A 17,732-nucleotide genomic window follows, 5' to 3' on the forward strand; every position below is an offset into this window, starting at 1 on the left:
AACAGACGAGGCTTCAAACACCTCTCATTTATCAGCAGTGACGTTTTAAAACTACTTTGTCTAGGAAGATCTGGATTTGCCATTAAAAACGGGGGCATACTTTTCATCCAGATCCTTCGCCAGAACAACTAGCGGCCGATGCAAGCGGCAGGCTGGGGCGGAGTTTGCCGCCAGGGAGGGCGGCACCTCGCCCGCCCCCGAGATCCAGCGGACTCAGCGCAATTCCGGACGAAGTTTCCGAGGGGAGTGGCCCCACTACCCTTCGCTGCCCGGCCTCGTTTCGCGGCTGAGCTCCGCCTTCGACCCGCGCGCCGGAGGGGGAGGGCTCCGAGGCTGAGCCGCGCCCGCACCAAGGCCTCTCCCTGCTCCAGTCGCGACCTCTGCCCGCCTCCGCCGCCTGGCCCCGCTCCCTGTTCCCGGCGGACTGGGGTTGCGTCTCCGCTTCGGCTTCCCCCGCAGCCCAGAGGCTCCCAATATGAGCTGCGTTGTTCGTGCTGAGAGACAGAAGGTAGGGGTGGTAGGCCGCGAGCAACGCCCAGGGGCAGGTGGTGTCCGGGGGCGCGGCCCTTTGTTGTGGAGCGGGTCGCTGTGGCGACGCGGCCTCCCCTCCCGTCGCCAAGGGAACGCGGGACGAGCCGAGGCCCGCCTCTTTTCGGGGCCCGTTCTCCGCGCGGCTTTTTGCGTTCCGGAGTTGAGGGTCGCGCCGAGGTGAGCGGGGAGCGCGGCCGGCGCCCGTGACTTTGCGGGAAGGAGACAGGCGCCGGAGGGCCTGTGGCACATACCGGCTGCGGGACGGCGCGGCCGAGCTCCACCGTCAGCGTCCCGCTCCGGGTTGTTCCGGCCGGGCGGAAAAGATTTCCGGTTGCGCGTGACCGATTGGAGAACCGTGGGGAAGTGCGATCTGGTAGAAGAAAGAAATCCGCGTGAAGGGGGGGGGGGGTGTGCAACAAAATGTATGTTCGTTTACAGCTTGTAGTTACCAACAAGGCAAAATCTGTAGTGGAAAACAGCTGAAAAGTGAATATGCAAAGGAAAATTGGTAAACAAGTGGAATCTCTTCAGTGCAGATGATATGCGTATGTTGGTGTCCAACTTAGTCTGTAATATTTCACCCAGATGTAGACTCAGGCATGAATATACACTCTGGTGTAGGTAATGAGCTACATGTACTGTGGCTCTGACCTGTGTTTCTTCTGAACTAGGCTGTGAAAAGCCACAGGGGCCATGATGAGCAAAAAGCCTTCAGGAGCATCAACCAGTGTGCTAAATTCCACTTCGGTTTCACTCTGTCAGTAGCTGTCAAATCATCCTATCAATGAGCATCAACTGGTAATCAGAATTTTAAAAGTATATTCTAAGCTAAAGCATTAACTGAAAAGTTGATGTTTTGGTGTTATGTTTGTATTAAGTACACAAATCGGCAAATGTTAAAAACCAATAGCTTTGTTTAACTTTTTTTTATTTTTATTTAAAGTTTTTACCTGAAGTACTACACGTGAAAGTCCTGCTGGGCAATAGCAAAGACCAGAGTGCTCAGGTGGGGGAATGCACAGCCCTGACCAAGCAGTGGGTGTGGGGACTCCGTCCATGCTGGGGGCTGTGCTTCTGGTGCCACACCGCCCTGTTCCCGCAGGGGGCTCTGTAGGGGACAGCCCCGGGCTTGGGAGGCCTTGCAGGAAATTCAGCAGCAGTCACATTGCAGCAGGTTTGTGGGTTGGGTTTTTATGTTATTGTTGAAATGTTTTCTGCGGTGAAGTACTGTTTAAAAACAAAACAACACAAAAGCACGCCTTGGATGAGAGGATCCTATGTTATCAACACAATCATTTAAAGTGTGTTAATTTTGACTTCTGTTTACTCTTACAACTTCCTGAGCTGATCATGTTTCAGAATCCATGTAAGAGGATAATGTGGTTGGTGAAGGGTGAGAAAACTAATTTTCTTTGAGGGTGACAGAGCACTGGAACAGGCTGCCCAGGGAGGTGCTGGAGTCTCCTTCTCTAGTGATATTTTAGACCTGCCTGGACACTTTCCTGTGCAACCTGCTATAGGGAACCTGCTTTGGTAGGGGGTTGGACTAGATCATCTCCCGAGGTCCCTTACAACCCTACAATTCTGTGATTCTGTGAAAATTTAGTATCATTGTCATAGCATCATTAAGGTTGGAAAAGACCACTAAGATCTAGTCCAACTGTCAACACATTGCCACCATGCTTGCTCAGTGTGGGACATGGTTTAGTGAGGTTTTTTTAATGTAGCTTTAAGTGTAGATGCAGTAATAAATAAAGATGAGTTTAAAAGGGGAGAACTTGACATCTGGAAGTCAGTTTAATGCAGTGGGTTTATCTTGGAGATTTTATCTATGAACTGTGAGTCCTCCATAAGATGTACTCCCTGTCACAAAAGCCTCAGTCTGTGTGCAAGAGGAAGTGTTTGAGAAGTGAATACCAGGACACAAGGAAGCTTAGCTGAGCGAGGTGCAGGTATGTAGATGCCAGGCTCTGCTGCGGTGCTGGAACTGCAATGCAACCTGTGGAGAGGTCCCACAAGATTGGAGGCTTGCCGATGTGACTCCCATCTACAAGAAAGGCCGTAAGGAAGACCCGGGGAACTACAGGCCTGTCAGCCTGACCTCGGTATCAGGGAAAGTTATGGAACAGATGATCTTGAGGGACATCACACGACACGTGCATGGCAACAAGGGGATCAGACCCAGCCAGCATGGGTTCACAAAGGGCAGGTCATGCTTGTCCAACCTCATCTCCTTCTATGACTGGGTGACCAGACAGGTAGATGAGGGAAAGGCTGTTGATGTAGTCTACCTGGACTTCAGCAAGGCCTTTGACACGGTCTCCCACAGTATTCTCCTAAGGAAACTGGCAGCCCGTGGTGTGGACAGGTTCACTCTTCTCTGGGTGGAGAACTGGCTGGAGGGCCGTGCCCAGAGGGTAGTGGTTAATGGAGTTAAGTTCAGCTGGCGTCCTGTTACGAGTGGTGTCCCCCAAGGGTCAGTTTTGGGGCCCATCTTGTTTAATATCTTTATTGATGACCTAGACGAGGGAATTGAGTGTACCCTCAGTAAGTTTGCAGATGACACAAAGTTGGGAGGTTGTGTCAAACTGCCTGAGGGTAGGGAGGCCCTTCAGAGGCATTTGGATAGGCTGAACAGCTGGGCTGAGCTCAATGGGATGAGGTTCAATAAGACCAAGTGCCGGGTCCTGCACTTTGGCCACAATAACCCCATGCAATGCTATAGGCTTGGGGCAGAATGGCTTGAAGAATGGAGAGAGGAAAAGGACCTGGGGGTGTTGGTTGATGCTCGGCTCAACATGAGCCGGCAGTGTGCCCAGGTGGCCAAGAAGGCCAACAGCATCCTGGCCTGTATTAGAAATAGTGTAGCCAGCAGGAGCAGGGAGGTGATCATCCCCCTGTACTCAGCTCTGGTACGGCCGCACCTCGAGTACTGTGTTCAGTTTTGGGCCCCTCACTACAAGAAGGACATGGAGGCCCTGGAGCGTGTTCAGAGAAGGGCAACAAAACTGGGGAGGGGTCTGGAGCACAAGTCTTATGAGGAGCGGCTGAGGGAGCTGGGATTGTTTAGTCTGGAGAAGAGGAGGCTCAGAGGAGACCTTATTGCACTCTACCACTTCCTGAAGGGGGGTTGTGGTGAGGAGGGGGTGGGCCTCTGCTCCCTGATAAATAACGACAGGACGAGAGGGAATGGCCACAAGTTGCGCCGGGGAAGATTTAGATTAGACCTGAGGAAGCATTTCTTTTCTGAAAGAGTGGTCAGGCACTGGAATGGCCTGCCTAGGGAGGTGGGTGAGGCACCATCCCTAGCGCTGTTCAAGAAGCGTTTAGATGAGGTGCTAAAGGATTTAATTTAGTAGTTGGGTAGAGATAGTGATAGGAGGATGGTTGGACTAGATGATCTTATAGGTCCTTTCCAACCTTATGAACTTATGAACTTATGAACTTATGAACCTGGAGATTGCATTGCTCCTCTTTGCTTTCATTTGAAAATAAATGCAGGAGACATTTGCTGGAGAGCAAGCATTTTCTCAAATGGAAGCGCCCATTCTGGAATGCTGGTAGCTTCAAAACATTATTATAATTTTATTTATTTATTTATTTATTTTGGTGGAGCTAGAGAAGTAATCATTTCAGAGGCATTAGGCTTCATGTGTGCATAGCTTACAGTGATCTCTGATTATTGCACTTGAACTAAAAATAAAAATCTTGGAAAGTTACAAAAAAATTAAAAAAAAATTCCAAACCTGCTGGTAGTTCTGGTGGCAGGCTGGGATGGGGAGCTGGAAGAGGATGTAAACAGTAATCAGAAAAGTTGGGAGTGGTGGAGTTACTTAAGTTTTTAAAATAACTGTAAAAAAGGAATATTATTTATGGTACCTGCTTGTAGCCTTTAGGGCAGGAAGTGCTGTATCTTTGCTGAATTCTGTCTGACTGAAGCTGTTGTTCTAACAATAGTATGAAAAGATAACACAAAGTAAATAACGTAAGCATATGTGTTACTGTAAATTTTGAGTAATTATGTTAGCTGTGGTTCACATACCACGGTCTTGAAGCTTTGTAGTACTGAAATAGTTGGGGTGTTGGGATTCCTTGGTACTGATGTTTTGGTCTGAAACTGCAGGGCTGCATGCAGAGGGCTGTGCTTAGGGCCAGCCTGCCTTTGGGCCCACATAGGCCTGAGACAGAGCTCGTGTGGAGCAGGGGTGGTGCTGGCACTTCTTTGAAGTTATTCATATAGGTGTAACTTGAAATCCTCCCAAAGACTTTGTACTGGTAATTAACAGCAATTCCAGTGAATATCGAGCAGGGCAACACATAATAAGGAGCACAGGCAGACTGCTTATCTGAATGTGACAGCAATATGTGTGTTATCTGCTTTGGTTAGCTGGGGACTTCAAGTCAGTGAGTGGCTGATCTCTGAAAGCTGGGAAGGGCAGGAGCTGGGGGCTGGGCTGAGTGTGTCCCCCCTCACCTCCCCAGCTGCTGGCTCCAGGCTGAGGTTCCTGTGGCAGCCCTGTGGGCATAGCATCTGGAGTTAGGAGGTTGGGGATCTCTGCTCTTAACTGTCATGTGCAGCTGGGGGACTAAACTAAACCGAGCAACAGAACTACAATAACAGTTACAGTAGCTGCTGGGGAAGCAAGAAAAGCCAGGCATGGCAAGAGATTGCTTGAGAGCATCCCCCCAGGAGATGGGAACACGCAACATACGGCTGTGGTTGCTGCCTGGCAGATGGAGGACACCCTTTCACACTAGATCTTCACGAAGTGCAACTTCCAAGAGCTCCTTATAGCTTCTTTTTAAGCTGATTCACACTAGTGTATGCTTGTATTCTGTCTGCATTGTATGAGCAATAGGGCGTTTCAAGTAAGACTAAGGGAAACTATGTCCACCAGGCTACAGGCTTTGTTTTTTAAGAAATAAAACATCTTATAGGTTCATAGGTACATTAGGTTGGAAAGGACCTACAAGATAATTTAGTCCAACCATCCTCCTATCACCATCCCTACCCACTGAACTACTAATAGATCTTGTTTGCTTTAGGAACTGTGTTGTACCTGTTTTGCCAACAACAGAGAAGTGCTGACTTCCAAACGCTAGGAGTTGAATAATATGTGGTAAATAGCACTTGCAGAGATGTTTACCCTTACAGAGCACGCTGCCCCTGCCCTGTACCAGGGAGTGTTTCCCAGCGGATACCAATTTTGTGCCAGAGCAGCTCTCTTGTGTGTGCACCTGTCTTTTCTAGTGGCTGAATATAACTTCCATAGATGCTGCGTACCTGCCAGAGCGGGCTGTCTGCAGGGTTGCTGGTGACCCTGCCGTGCTGGGGCTGGCTGCCTGAGCTGATCCTGAGCTGTGCAGAGGCCAAGTGGGGTGCAGATACTGGCTGCCTGCTGAGAACTGGTGGGGGCCAACCACTCTCCTGCTGGCAGCATAAGGGACTTCATGTTACTGCCAAGATGAAAAGGGCTGTGCCTGTTTTTAGGAACACGATTCCAGACACAGCATTTAAACTGTCACTGCAAAGATAGTTTTGGAACTTAAGTGGTTGAAGAGATCAGTATTTTCCTGAGGCAGCAGTAGGGTCATGGAAAGTTCCAGAGTGTTTGTTGCCTGCTCCCTCCCTGCTGCTGCTCCTCCACTCCTCCCCTCCCCAAAAAGCCCAGCATATACTGCTTAGCCACATGCAGCATCCTAGCAGCCTGCCCCAGGTGGGCTCCATTGGGCATGCAGTTCTCTTCATGCAGTGAAGAGACTTATTAGCCTAGCAGTTTTGAGAAAAAACTGCAATCCCTGACGTTTTCCATACTTTGTTTGTTTGTTTGGAAGTACCTAGGACTGAAGATGCACGCTGTCATTTCAGACATGTCTGTAGTCCATCTTCAGTCCATTTCAGGCATTTAGGTGAAGGATACAAGTAGATGAGTTAAAAAGGTAGGAGGCATACGGAGTGGTTTTTAAATTTATTTAAATGTAGTAGTTCTTGTGTTACATGGGGGTTGTCTGCTTGTGTAGGCAAGCAGTAACGGCTAGGTGCAGAAAGCACTGGAAGTTAGGATTGTCTGTATGGATACGCAAACAAATAGGGTTCACCTCCTGGTAGGCAGGTCGTATGCTGGAGTTGGTGTGGATTCTCTCTGGTTGTCTTGCCTTTGTAATGGAAATCTGGGTTTAGCAGGGCCAAGGAAATTCTCCTTCAGGAGGCTTGAAGTTCTACCTGAAGTACATGGTTGTGTTGTAATTTGTCCTTACTTGATAACTTCTGTTTTATTGCAGATTATGATGCGTGATTTTCACAGAAGAAATTTGAATCTATAGCTTATGAGGACTTGATTACATCAACTTGAAGTCTGATAGTTTTAGAATCCATATTGCAGCTGCAAAGACAACTTTGCTTTTGCATTTAAATAAATGTCTTTCCTATTAGAAGATACTGAAGTTCTGTTTTACCACAGGGATACCACTGAAATATTTTAAGATTTCCAGTCAAAAATTTACAGTCGTACATTTGCTAGGTAAGTTAATACCAGTAGCTGTGTTTGTGACAGCTAAAAGTTTTGTTGAAATTCTATGACTCTAAAAACTGCCATTTTTATGTTTGTTTGCATTCAACAAAGCACAGCAGTTGAAAATGTTTGTGAATTGAAACACTTCTGGGACTGTTGTCAGCTTAGGGTCAAATACTTTCTGTAGTAAGTGAAATGAAAACAAGGGAATTCAAGCTGTAATTATTTGTGTGGGCTTTGCTATTTATACTACTTGCATTTTGTCAGAGTCAGGTTCTCTTAAACTTCAGATGGAAATGTAAATTATTGTTATAATGTTAGTAGCATCCCACATACTCTTTTCTCTAAAACTGTTGGGAAAATCCTACTTTTGCATACGTTGACAACACAGACCTACGGATTTGAGAGTGACAAATTCAGGATGCAATCTCAGGGTCATGTTTTAGTATTTTTAATTAGCTTCCTATTTGCAGAGTAAAAAGAATTAATGATTATGAAACAGCTTTCAGATTCAAAAATCAGCTTTCTAAAGTCATATTTTCCACTTCTGATGCCATTTGTATGAGTTGGTATCTTTGTGTATGAGTGTGATGCTCTGAGGAAGTTATTTTGGCTTTGCAATGACTTAGATATATGGTGGTTTTATTGGTGCTGATGTTCTTTTATAGTTTTCAGCTACTCTGAAATACTTAAATTGTTACTCTCAAAATTTAAAGAGAAATTGGTGTATGTTTTTTTCTGTAGTTGTTCTACTTCCCTCATTAATTTAAATTCTCAGTTCTTAGTTTTCACTGTAGCTGTGCAAATCTGAAACTGGCCAATTCATCTCTTGCAGTGAGCAAGCAGTGGCAATGAAGCTGTCAGACCTGGTCTTTGTAGAGGGCCATAAAGCTGCTTTTGTAATCCACAGGTGTGGCATCTAGTTTTGGAGCTGTTACCTGCTGGAGTGATGTGGAGAACGTTTTGGTTATTTATTTTACTTTAAAAACACGTGGCTTATCTCACTCTGAAAAATAATTGGTCTGGTCAGATAGCTGTCAGCACACCCTGAGCAGTAGTACTGTTATGGTTTGTTTGTGCTTTGCAGTAGAGGTTGTTCTGAAAGTTACCACCAATGTCTGATGTTTGAAAATAGTCTGTACTTCTATAGTGAAGCAAAATGTTTTATCTGTAAATGATACACATTCCGTTTTCAGCCAGACCAGCACCAAAATGATTTCTAATGGATATTTGATGTTTGAAGATGAAAATTTCATCGAGTCATCTGTTGCCAAACTAAATGCCTTACGTAAAAGCGGTCAGTTCTGTGACGTCCGACTCCAGGTAACTATTTTCTCTTCAGAATGGTGGTTGTTTCTTTTTTCTTTATAGCATGTGATGCTATATATTTGTCCTGGGACACAGTGTGCAGTATGATGCTGTGTTTTGGCTTTCAGGGAAAAACAATGTTGATAACGCATCAGTGGTTTAGTTGTTGCTGTGCAGCATTGCTCAGAGACAAGGATGTCTCAGCTTGTTCTGCACTACCAGGGAAGGGGCACCAGGAGGGGATGGAACCAGGACAGCTGTCCTAAGCTGGCCAAAGGGATTTTGTACCATATGGCATCATGTGAAAAAACTATAAAACTGTTGGGGAGTTGGTTGAGGGGGGGTGTGAACAATTGCTTGTGTGTCACTTGTTTTATAGACATACATATAGACGTGTGTGTGTGTATATACATATATATATATATATATATATATAATTTCTGTTATTTCTTTCTTTCATCTTGGTAAATAGTTTATATCTTAACTCACGGGATCTACTTTTCTTTCCCGATTCTCTCATCACCCCACTGGCAGGGGGGGATGTTGAGCAAAGTGCAGCAAAGTGCTATGTGGTGCTGAGTGGCCTGGAGGGTTGAACCACATCAATACTTTCTCCTCAGAAATCCATATTAAAAAAGTAAAGATCAGGTATTACTTTGAGAGAAGCAAAGTGCCACACTATTGTGTTTTTCTCAGGTGATGTGAACTGAAAACTATTACTTTTAAAATAAAGTATAAAATAATTGAACTGTGCTGTTCACTTGGGTAAGCCTTTATGTTGTTAAAGTAGAAATGTATTTTAAGAAGTTTTTACAGTTCCTATGTTTTAAATAAAGGTATGTGGACGTGAGATGCTGGCGCACAGAGCTGTCCTGGCTTGCTGCAGTCCCTACCTGTTTGAAATCTTCAATAGTGATAGTGATTCTCACGGAATTTCTCATATTAAATTTGATGATCTCAATCCGGATGCTGTTGAAGTTCTGTTGAATTATGCCTATACTGCTCAGTAAGTATTCTTCTGAGAATTTAGAGAGTGCAGACTTGATTTTTGAAAAAGTAATAAAACCGTATTTCTTTCAATAGGTTAAAAGCTGATAAAGAACTAGTGAAAGATGTATATTCTGCAGCAAAGAAGTTGAAGATGGAGAGAGTAAAGCAGGTATAGTTCCCAGCTCTTCCACATATCTGCCTGAGAAAGCAGAAAGGATAGTGCTAGGCTTTTCAGTGATAATGAGATAAAAAATGGACTGTAGAGAAAGTGCTTGGGGGGAAGGTGAGCTTCTGTTTGTATTGGTTTGAGTGGCATCAGTGTGTATTACTTCAGTTGGTGTTACCTTTGTGCTGAAAGGCTCTCTGAAGCTGTTTTTATTTAGTAAAGTAGGTAAAACTGGAGAAGTAAAATGGCGTGTGAATCATGGCCGACTACCTTTGGGTTTGCTGGAGGCAGTGAAGTGCTTGATTGTTTTAGGGGTGTAATTATACCTACTAGATCTTGCTCTAGTATGCAAAAAGGGAGTGGCCCAGGTGCTGCTGAATATTACGTTTGCTAATGCTTGTCTTAAGAAATGCTCGTTCCTGCTGCAAATGGGAAATTTGACAGGAGAATTGGGATTTGCATCTTCGCGCAATTGCAGATAGGCAGGTTTGAATAGGTAGAAAAGTTTTTGAATTATAGAAAAAGATGGAATCAGTATATTATGTCAGTAACTTTTGTATGTATATGACTTTTTTAATAAATGCATGGTGTCATGGAAGGTGGCATTTTATTTGCAATACTGGGGGGACATAGCAACAGTCACTAATCCACAATTAGAAGCGAGCTGCTGCTGTCTGTTGGAGTGGATGATCTATATCTACCAAAACATCTCAAAGTAAGATGTCGCCTTTTCTTAAAAGGTCTGTGGTGACTACTTGCTCTCCAAGATGGATGTTCAGAGCTGCATCTCTTACCGAAATTTTGTAAGCTGTATGGGAGACACACGGTTGTTGAGCAAGATTGATGAGTATATTCAAGAACGTCTTTTGCAGATTTCAGAACAGGAGGAGTTCCTCAGACTTCCACGGTTAAAGGTCAGTCGAAGTTTGTAGGCATCATTCTGTTTTGGAATTCCAGGCAATGTGAAGGAATTTTCAAAACAGCTTTCCAAAAAGTAATCCAAGGACCTACTGTTTAATTTTCCTACTTCTAATGAGGAGGCCACAGCATGTTGAGTTTGTTCAACAACATGAACATTCTGCATGTGTTAATATTTGTGCTACCGTGCAGCTTAACTACTAGGAATACATACTGTCAACCTACTTTAACGTAAGACATAAGAGCAGCTGTACTTAAATGTACTTCAGAGTTTCTGCTGCACAGTCTGAGAGCTCCTGCTGTCTTGTAGCTCTTCATCCAAGTGAGATTTATGCTCACAATGTAAACTACAGTATGCTAGAAATAGAAGGGTAAAACCTGTGAAGAAAATCATCCAGTAATGCTTTTCTATTTAAAGCTTGAAGTAATGCTTGAAGACAGTGTTGGCCTACCCAGCAATGGCAAATTGTACACAAAGGTAATCAACTGGGTACAGCACAGCATCTGGGAAAACGGAGGCAGCCTGGAAGATCTGATGGAAGAGGTTAGTCTTTAAGAAAATGGGGTTGGGGTTAAACACTTTTTTTTTTTTTTAATTATTATGAAGGATGATCCCTTTTTCTTTTTTCTTTTTTTGCATTTTTTTAAACTATGACCCTGAAGAATTTAAATTTTACTGTAGGTACCCCTAAGCTGAGAAACTGGGGGGGTATTCAGGTGAGCTGAATGAGCTGTTCAGTCTGGTCTTCTGCTTTCCTTTTTTGCTCACTGTGCTGTATAGTAATCTCAAAAGTGGCATGTATCTTGCTTTAGAACTGGGGAGGTGGTACTGAAACTTGCTGTAGGTCTTGATGCTTTCCTTTGCAGGTTTTGCTTGTAAATAAAAAGTAGGTAAAAGCTTCTAATGGTTGTTCCTCCCCATTGATTTATCTCCCCATAGGTTTATTAACAAAACTAGGATACCAAGGCTGAAGAATCAAGAAGAAACCTCAAGTGTATTGACACGTACAGAAGCAGCAGTCCTGCCCCAGTTCTCCTAAGAAAATCCACTGTGGGCAGAGAACGATGATGATGATTTAATGGTGTTTACTTACTCCTTTACAGGATACATTATTTTAAAAGTTTTGTGTTACTAAATGGCTTTGCTCATGAATGCTAATACTAGATGTAGCCCACGCGGTTTTTAATGGAAAAATTAGTGGGGAATCTGAATTTCTAATTGGCTGGAAAAAAATGGACTTTAGAAATATCCATGAAACATTAAAATTCTCCCAGCTTGTTACTAAAGGCACAGTAGATCTTGAGAAACATTTGTATAGGCAAAAGTACATGTTGATACTGTCGTATTCTCAGTTTACATTTCCTCTTGGAGTAACTCTTAATAAGCTTGAATCATGTTGAAATTCAGATGCATTTCACTGAAACATTTGCATCTGGTGTTCAGATGTGGACAACGGTTTCCTCCTCTGCTTAAATTTGTGTTGTCTTCCCTCATCCCCAAACCTTTCTTTTAAGAGTCCACTGTTGGCTTCTCATAACTTTTTTTGGTCAAGATAAATGTGTGTTTTTCAAAGCAGAAAACTTGTTTGTGAGGATAACGAATACTTGCATGAGATTGTTAACTTATGTAAATCTGCAAATTAATGTACTTCTCACTTGTCTAATGTTTCTGTGCTGAAAAACTCAGTAGAAGTCCTTGGAAACCGAAGATTTCTTTCAAGCTGAAAAAGTAAGGAACCTTCATCCAGTGTTTGAAGACTGCCACCATGATATCTGCTTCCTTTTAGTTTTGTCATTCTGCTAGATTTAGATGACAAGAAGTATGCTGGCGACTGCCTTTTGTTAATCTCCCTGTAGCTAAGTAGCAACAGAAACGGGAGCCACATGGGTATTCTGTTGTTGTTTTTGCAGGTTCAAACGCTGTACTACTCAGCTGATCACAAGCTGCTTGATGGAAATCTGCTAGATGGACAGGCTGAGGTGTATGGCAGTGATGATGACCACATTCAGTTTGTGCAGGTACAAATTGCAGACAGAGTGAAGGTAACCCCAGGTAGACTGGAGCAGCTCGCAGCAACCTGAAGTCTTGTGTGCTGTAGCAGAGGAAGTAACTGTAATGGTGAAATACAGGACAAGAAAGTCTTGTCTTGATCAAAACTGCCTGGAGGCAAAGATTTAGGTGGTGCTGCTGCTTTTCCATCAGTTTTCATCAGGCTGACTCAAAGTGAGCTTTTGCAAAACAGCGCTTTAGGTTTGGTGGTTTCACTTCAAAATAGATCTTAGGATGTTAGGGAAAAGAAAAGGTAGAGAAGCTGTAGCACATCTGTTGCAGCTTAGTAGGGAGGTATAGGAAATCTCCAAGACACTGAAAAAAAAGTCAGTCTGTGTGACGTGCAGCTCTCCTGATCATGAGAACGAGATGTGCCTGTTAAAATCTCAGCACAGAAAAATAATCCAGACATAAGTTCTAATTCTTCAGCTGCCAGCATCTGTTTCTTCTGTTGAACTGCACTGATAACATGCAAGAGAAATTTTTAAAAGTAGCAGTAAGTGATTTCTGGTCTAGAGAGATGATGATGCTTTACACAAATGAGTCTTGTGCTTTTTGAGAAAAATCCTTTTAAAAAAATCCTGTTTATAACAAGAACTTGCTATTTCAGAAACTTGAATCCAGGTTTTTGGAAACTTCAGGCAGCCAAGAGAAGGTGAAAGACCCATGGACAACAAGACTGGAAAAACTATAAAATTTGAGTTACGACTGTTGTAATTTCTGTGACTGTTAGGGCAGTTTAAGGAAAAGAGAATCAGGTTCTAATTGAATGAAGATTCAGAAATATGAAAAATGCTATCCACAAACAAATTGTTTTTCATGCTGAGCCAAATACAGATGATAAACTACCGTAAGGTTATTTATGAATGGCATATTCCAGAAATCTTACTACAGTTTCCATAGAAATCAGACTGCTAGGAACTGCACAGGCACCATCAATTTGGGGATTGAGGTTGTAATCTTTGCTCTTAAACTGAATTGGTAAGAATTTTGACTTCTGTGTTTGGTTTTCACAATTCAGAAAAAGCCAGCCAACTGTGCAGTGTAGTCTCAAATGTGAAGTTTTGGCTTTTCTTTATTTATCAAATTAATGTAAACCACAGTACAAATTTATTGAAGAAGAGAAAGCAGAAATCTCATTAGTGGGAAGTATTAAGGGAGTAAAAGCCAAGAAAGCTAATCTGAACACAGAGCAGAAATTTATTTGTCTCCAGGGAATGAAAAAGGATAGCTAATTCAGTTCCAAACGGCTTTGTACCATTAACTTCCAGATAGAGAGTTTTTGAGTGAGGTGTTCAGTTTGTAAGTCAGTTGTCTCAAATTGAAGTGGGGTTTTTCCCTCGGTTTTAAAATCCTGCTAGTGGTGCATATTGTCCAGGAATTTGAAATTATTTCTGGTTGCGCAGCAGGAGTACAAAGTCAAAGGATGTGCTGAGTACCGAGCTGTATGGGAACTGTTGAATCATGGCCATCACTGATTGATGACCTGAGGTGAGCAGAGTCAGCCATGAGAGCATAGATGAAGGCAATTCATCTGTGTGACCAGAAGGGGTGGAGTCTGACTCCACCTCTCCTAGACCCCGTTTAAGGGCTGGCCACCACTGGGGAAGGATCTCTTGTTTGGAGATCTCACCTTTGTGGAGTTTTCCCCCGTGAGCCTTGGTGAGCATTCTTTATATTGATCATCTCTTTTCCGTCTTGATAATCTTTCTAATTACACCATCTATAAAATATATCGGCTAACAATACCATTTGGTATTATTCATTTTTGCTAACTTCATCTCTTACCCAAGCTGAGATGTAGGGGTGGCTTTGGACACTGTTTCTGAGTAGGCAGGATACTCTGTTTAGGTGTGCTGTAAATGATGCTCTGCCTAGGTGATGGTAGAAGTGTTCTCTTGAATAGTTCTGTATTAGCTCAGAGAGGGAAAGGTAGAAGGAGGTACAGTCTCTGGCTAGATTTCTGTAGCTGCCTTTTGATTTTGCAGAAGAAGCCACCACGTGAGAATGATCACAAGCAGATAAGTAGCAGCTTTTCCGGAAGTCTTTCTCCAAGTGCTACTGTTCAGAGTCCTAAACATGAATGGAAAATCATTGCTTCAGAAAAAACTTCAAGTGAGTGTCAGAGGAAGTGGGGAGATTGTCTAAGAGATGCGTTATGTATCTGCTCCCTCCCTCCCTCCCTCCCTCCAGGGATTCTACATTTGTGGAAGTGTTCTTTCTTGATGATGATTTGTGTTGAGTAATCTGTCCAGTAATAGGTTATCCCAGTTTGGCCCCAGTTCTGTTAGAAACAGCCCACGTATGTTTTGATGACATATTCACAAGGACAGATGTTCCCATAGTGTGTACAGCTTGACCCAGAAAGTCCTGAGGAGTTTGGTAGTCTGGTTAACCAATGGAACTATTTGCTGTGTATTGGAGGAGAGTTCTGCCATTGCTTTAGATTGATGTAACAGGTGCTATTGGCACTGTTTCAGTTACTTAAAACTAGCATTTTTCAGTAACTGGGCTAACACTTGAAACTAATAACCATAAAAAAGTAGCATGAAAGAATCCTTAAAAGGATAGATGCATTGTCAAAGTAACCTAGATGGCAGTCATTCATACTGGTCTTCCTTTCTGTTTGCCTTGCTGCAGGCAACACCTACCTGTGTCTGGCTGTTTTGGACAGCGTGCTGTGTGTGATCTTCCTGCATGGCCGTAACAGCCCTCAGAGCTCTCCCACAAGCACGCCACGCCTGCTGAAGAGCCTGAGTTTTGAGCTGCATCCAAATGATGTAGTAGAGAAGCCCATGTCTCCCATGCAGTATGCTCGATCGGGGTTGGGCACAGCTGAGCTTAATGGCAAGCTGATTGCTGCAGGTAAAATAAACACTTAACAGTTCTTTTTAATAATAATAAAAAACTTTCTTGATCCGGGGAAGTCAGGAAGCAATCCAAGCCGTGGGTCTTCAGAAATGTGGTACCATTTAACACGTTGCCTTTTCTGTTAGGTGGCTATAACAGAGAGGAGTGTTTGCGTACGGTGGAGTGCTACGATCCACAGAAGGACACTTGGACGTTCATTGCACCCATGAGAACACCCAGGGCGCGGTTCCAAATGGCAGTTTTAATGGTGTGTGGAGATCAGGTGAAATGTTGAAATTATGTAAATGAAGGTGGGACAAATATTGCAAGCTTCATGAAATGGTAATAAAAGTTGATCCATATTATTTACAAGGTTAGTAGAGTGATGACAAGTTGAATTGTTGCCTGCTTGTAAGTGAAAGAGGAATTTGTGTTTTCCATTTAGGGGCAGCTGTATGTTGTGGGTGGGTCCAATGGACACTCAGATGACCTGAGCTGTGGGGAAATGTACAAGCCAGAAATAGATGACTGGACTCCTGTTCCAGAACTCAGAACCAATCGCTGCAATGCAGGTAATCTATCTGCAGCTGATCAACAGCTTTTTTTTTTTTAATTTATTAATTTAATATCTTGTTTACTGTTGTTTCCTGTATAAATAGGAGTTTGTGCCCTGAATGGAAAACTCTATGTTGTTGGTGGTTCAGATCCTTATGGCCAAAAGGGACTTAAGAATTGTGATGTGTTTGATCCCCTAACAAAATCTTGGACAAGCTGCGCTCCCCTCAATATCCGTGAGTTTGCTGCCCAGTTGGGGAGGGAGGGGAATGAGTTTGTATTCAAAGCAGCTGAAACTTAAGGGTTTTCTTTTTGTTCTGGCATGCTGTCAGTGCAGGGCTTCTGTGTGAGCTTTTAACTTGTGGCATTTGCTTGCAGGGAGGCATCAGTCTGCGGTGTGCGAGCTGGGCGGGTACCTGTACATCATTGGTGGGGCAGAGTCATGGAACTGCCTAAGCAGCGTGGAGTGCTACAATCCTGAGAACAACACCTGGACCCTGATGGCACCCATGAATGTGGCTCGGAGGGGAGCTGGAGTGGCTGTGCATGATGGTAAGCACCCGTGGGCTTAAGCAACCTCACTGACTTGTGAACCTGTCTTGAGGAAACAATATAGGAAGAGTCTGTCAATGTCTTCAATTGATTAAAAACTATAACCGGAAAAATAATGAGCCTTTATTTTAGGAGCTCTGCTCTTTCTACTTTTAATATCACACTGCAGTTTCCAGACTGTGTCTGTTTGAATTTAGGCGTTGGAAATTATTTCAGAGCAATTGGCACTAATGATCAGGAGAACCCAGCTGATCAGTGATGTGACTTCAGATCTTGAAGTGAACGTTACTGATAGGGAACCTCAAGCTCTTTCACAGTGGTGTGATCTCCTTCGAAAAAGGGAGGCTGTGGTTGGAAATGTAGAAAATGCTTGTAACTCCTGTTTTGCCTCCTTTGCATAGGAAAACTCTTCGTTGGAGGAGGGTTTGATGGTTTTCATGCATTGAGCTGCATGGAGATGTATGACCCTGCTAAAAATGAGTGGAAGATGATGGGAAATATGACCACTCCGAGAAGCAATGCTGGGATTACGACAGTGGCCAACACTATTTATGCAGTCGGGGGATTTGATGGCAATGAATTCCTGAACACCGTTGAAGCCTACAATCCAGAATCAAATGAATGGAACCCCTACACAAAAATTCACAAGTTCTAAGTAAATTACATTCCCACTTCAAACTACTGGGCTCAGTGATGTATTGTGTTTTAATAGAGGTACACATGCGAATAGGACTGAGGAGGGAGTAGATGTTGCCAACAGCAACAAAACTATTGCATATTAATGTGCTGTACATACTTGTTTTGGAAAGAATATCAAGATGAAGGGGTTTCTTGTGTCTTCTAAAACTTCTTTTTAGTTTATTTTAAAGACTGGAAGAAAAGCTTAGACTGGGCATATCATTTCAGGAGCTTCCTTCAGCATTTGTTTTTGTCACTTTGCACATTAAGTAACTTTTTCTCCTGTAGTGTGTTCTTGGGGCAGGAAGTGTAAGGATTGTGGGGGACAGTTTTCTCATTGGACCTTGCTTTTCTTCAGTAACTGGAATGATCTGTAACAAGCCTTATTTAAACAGATATAATGGCTATTTTTTTAATTAAAAAAAATAACATGCCTGCTGCTACCTTCCTTATATTTTATGATTGTCTTTTTATAGCAGTTTTTATATGCTCAGCAGAGTATTTTATCTGTTGAAATAAGAATGGCAGATAAACAGTTAGTGGAGCAGGGAGACAACTTGGAGTTCAGAGACTGAGTGGGACAACTGATTTACCACCGTGCATGAGCTTGAGCTTTTGCCTC

At 43.3% G+C, this 17,732-nt stretch overlaps 1 protein-coding gene across 4 annotated transcripts; it reads left to right on the plus strand.

The window, feature by feature from the left end:
* The first annotated feature begins 269 nt into the window (after positions 1–269).
* IVNS1ABP (influenza virus NS1A binding protein) lies at positions 270–17,539 on the plus strand. Of its 4 annotated transcripts, none has more exons than XM_065745609.1 (15): positions 270–508; positions 6,814–7,052; positions 8,240–8,366; positions 9,188–9,357; positions 9,435–9,510; positions 10,248–10,421; positions 10,844–10,969; positions 12,337–12,444; positions 14,464–14,590; positions 15,116–15,340; positions 15,472–15,593; positions 15,771–15,897; positions 15,985–16,116; positions 16,259–16,432; positions 16,834–17,539. In XM_065745609.1, the coding sequence occupies exons 3-15, from the start codon at positions 8,256–8,258 to the stop codon at positions 17,085–17,087; spliced, it is 1,926 nt and encodes a 641-aa protein (XP_065601681.1). In that variant the 5' UTR covers positions 270–508; positions 6,814–7,052; positions 8,240–8,255; the 3' UTR covers positions 17,088–17,539. The 4 variants fall into 4 exon arrangements, with proteins under 4 accessions (XP_065601681.1, XP_065601689.1, XP_065601699.1 ...); XM_065745617.1 differs by having other exon boundaries at positions 8,244–8,366; XM_065745627.1 differs by lacking the exon at positions 6,814–7,052.
* Positions 17,540–17,732: the final 193 nt, after the last annotated feature.

The sequence above is a fragment of the Cyrtonyx montezumae genome, unplaced genomic scaffold, assembly GCF_038088225.1.
Source record: "Cyrtonyx montezumae isolate F1298 unplaced genomic scaffold, pur_monq_1.0 scaffold_1, whole genome shotgun sequence".
Taxonomy (NCBI): Eukaryota; Metazoa; Chordata; class Aves; order Galliformes; family Odontophoridae; genus Cyrtonyx; species Cyrtonyx montezumae.

Bases quoted from the DNA above. Each gene is read 5' to 3' on its own strand.
- IVNS1ABP (XM_065745601.1), top strand. From the start codon at position 476: ATGAGCTGCGTTGTTCGTGCTGAGAGACAGAAG. The intron at 14,591-15,115 runs GTGAGTGTCAGA...GCCTTGCTGCAG, and splicing joins TGCTTCAGAAAAAACTTCAA to GCAACACCTACCTGTGTCTG. The intron at 16,433-16,833 runs GTAAGCACCCGT...TCCTTTGCATAG, and splicing joins TGGAGTGGCTGTGCATGATG to GAAAACTCTTCGTTGGAGGA.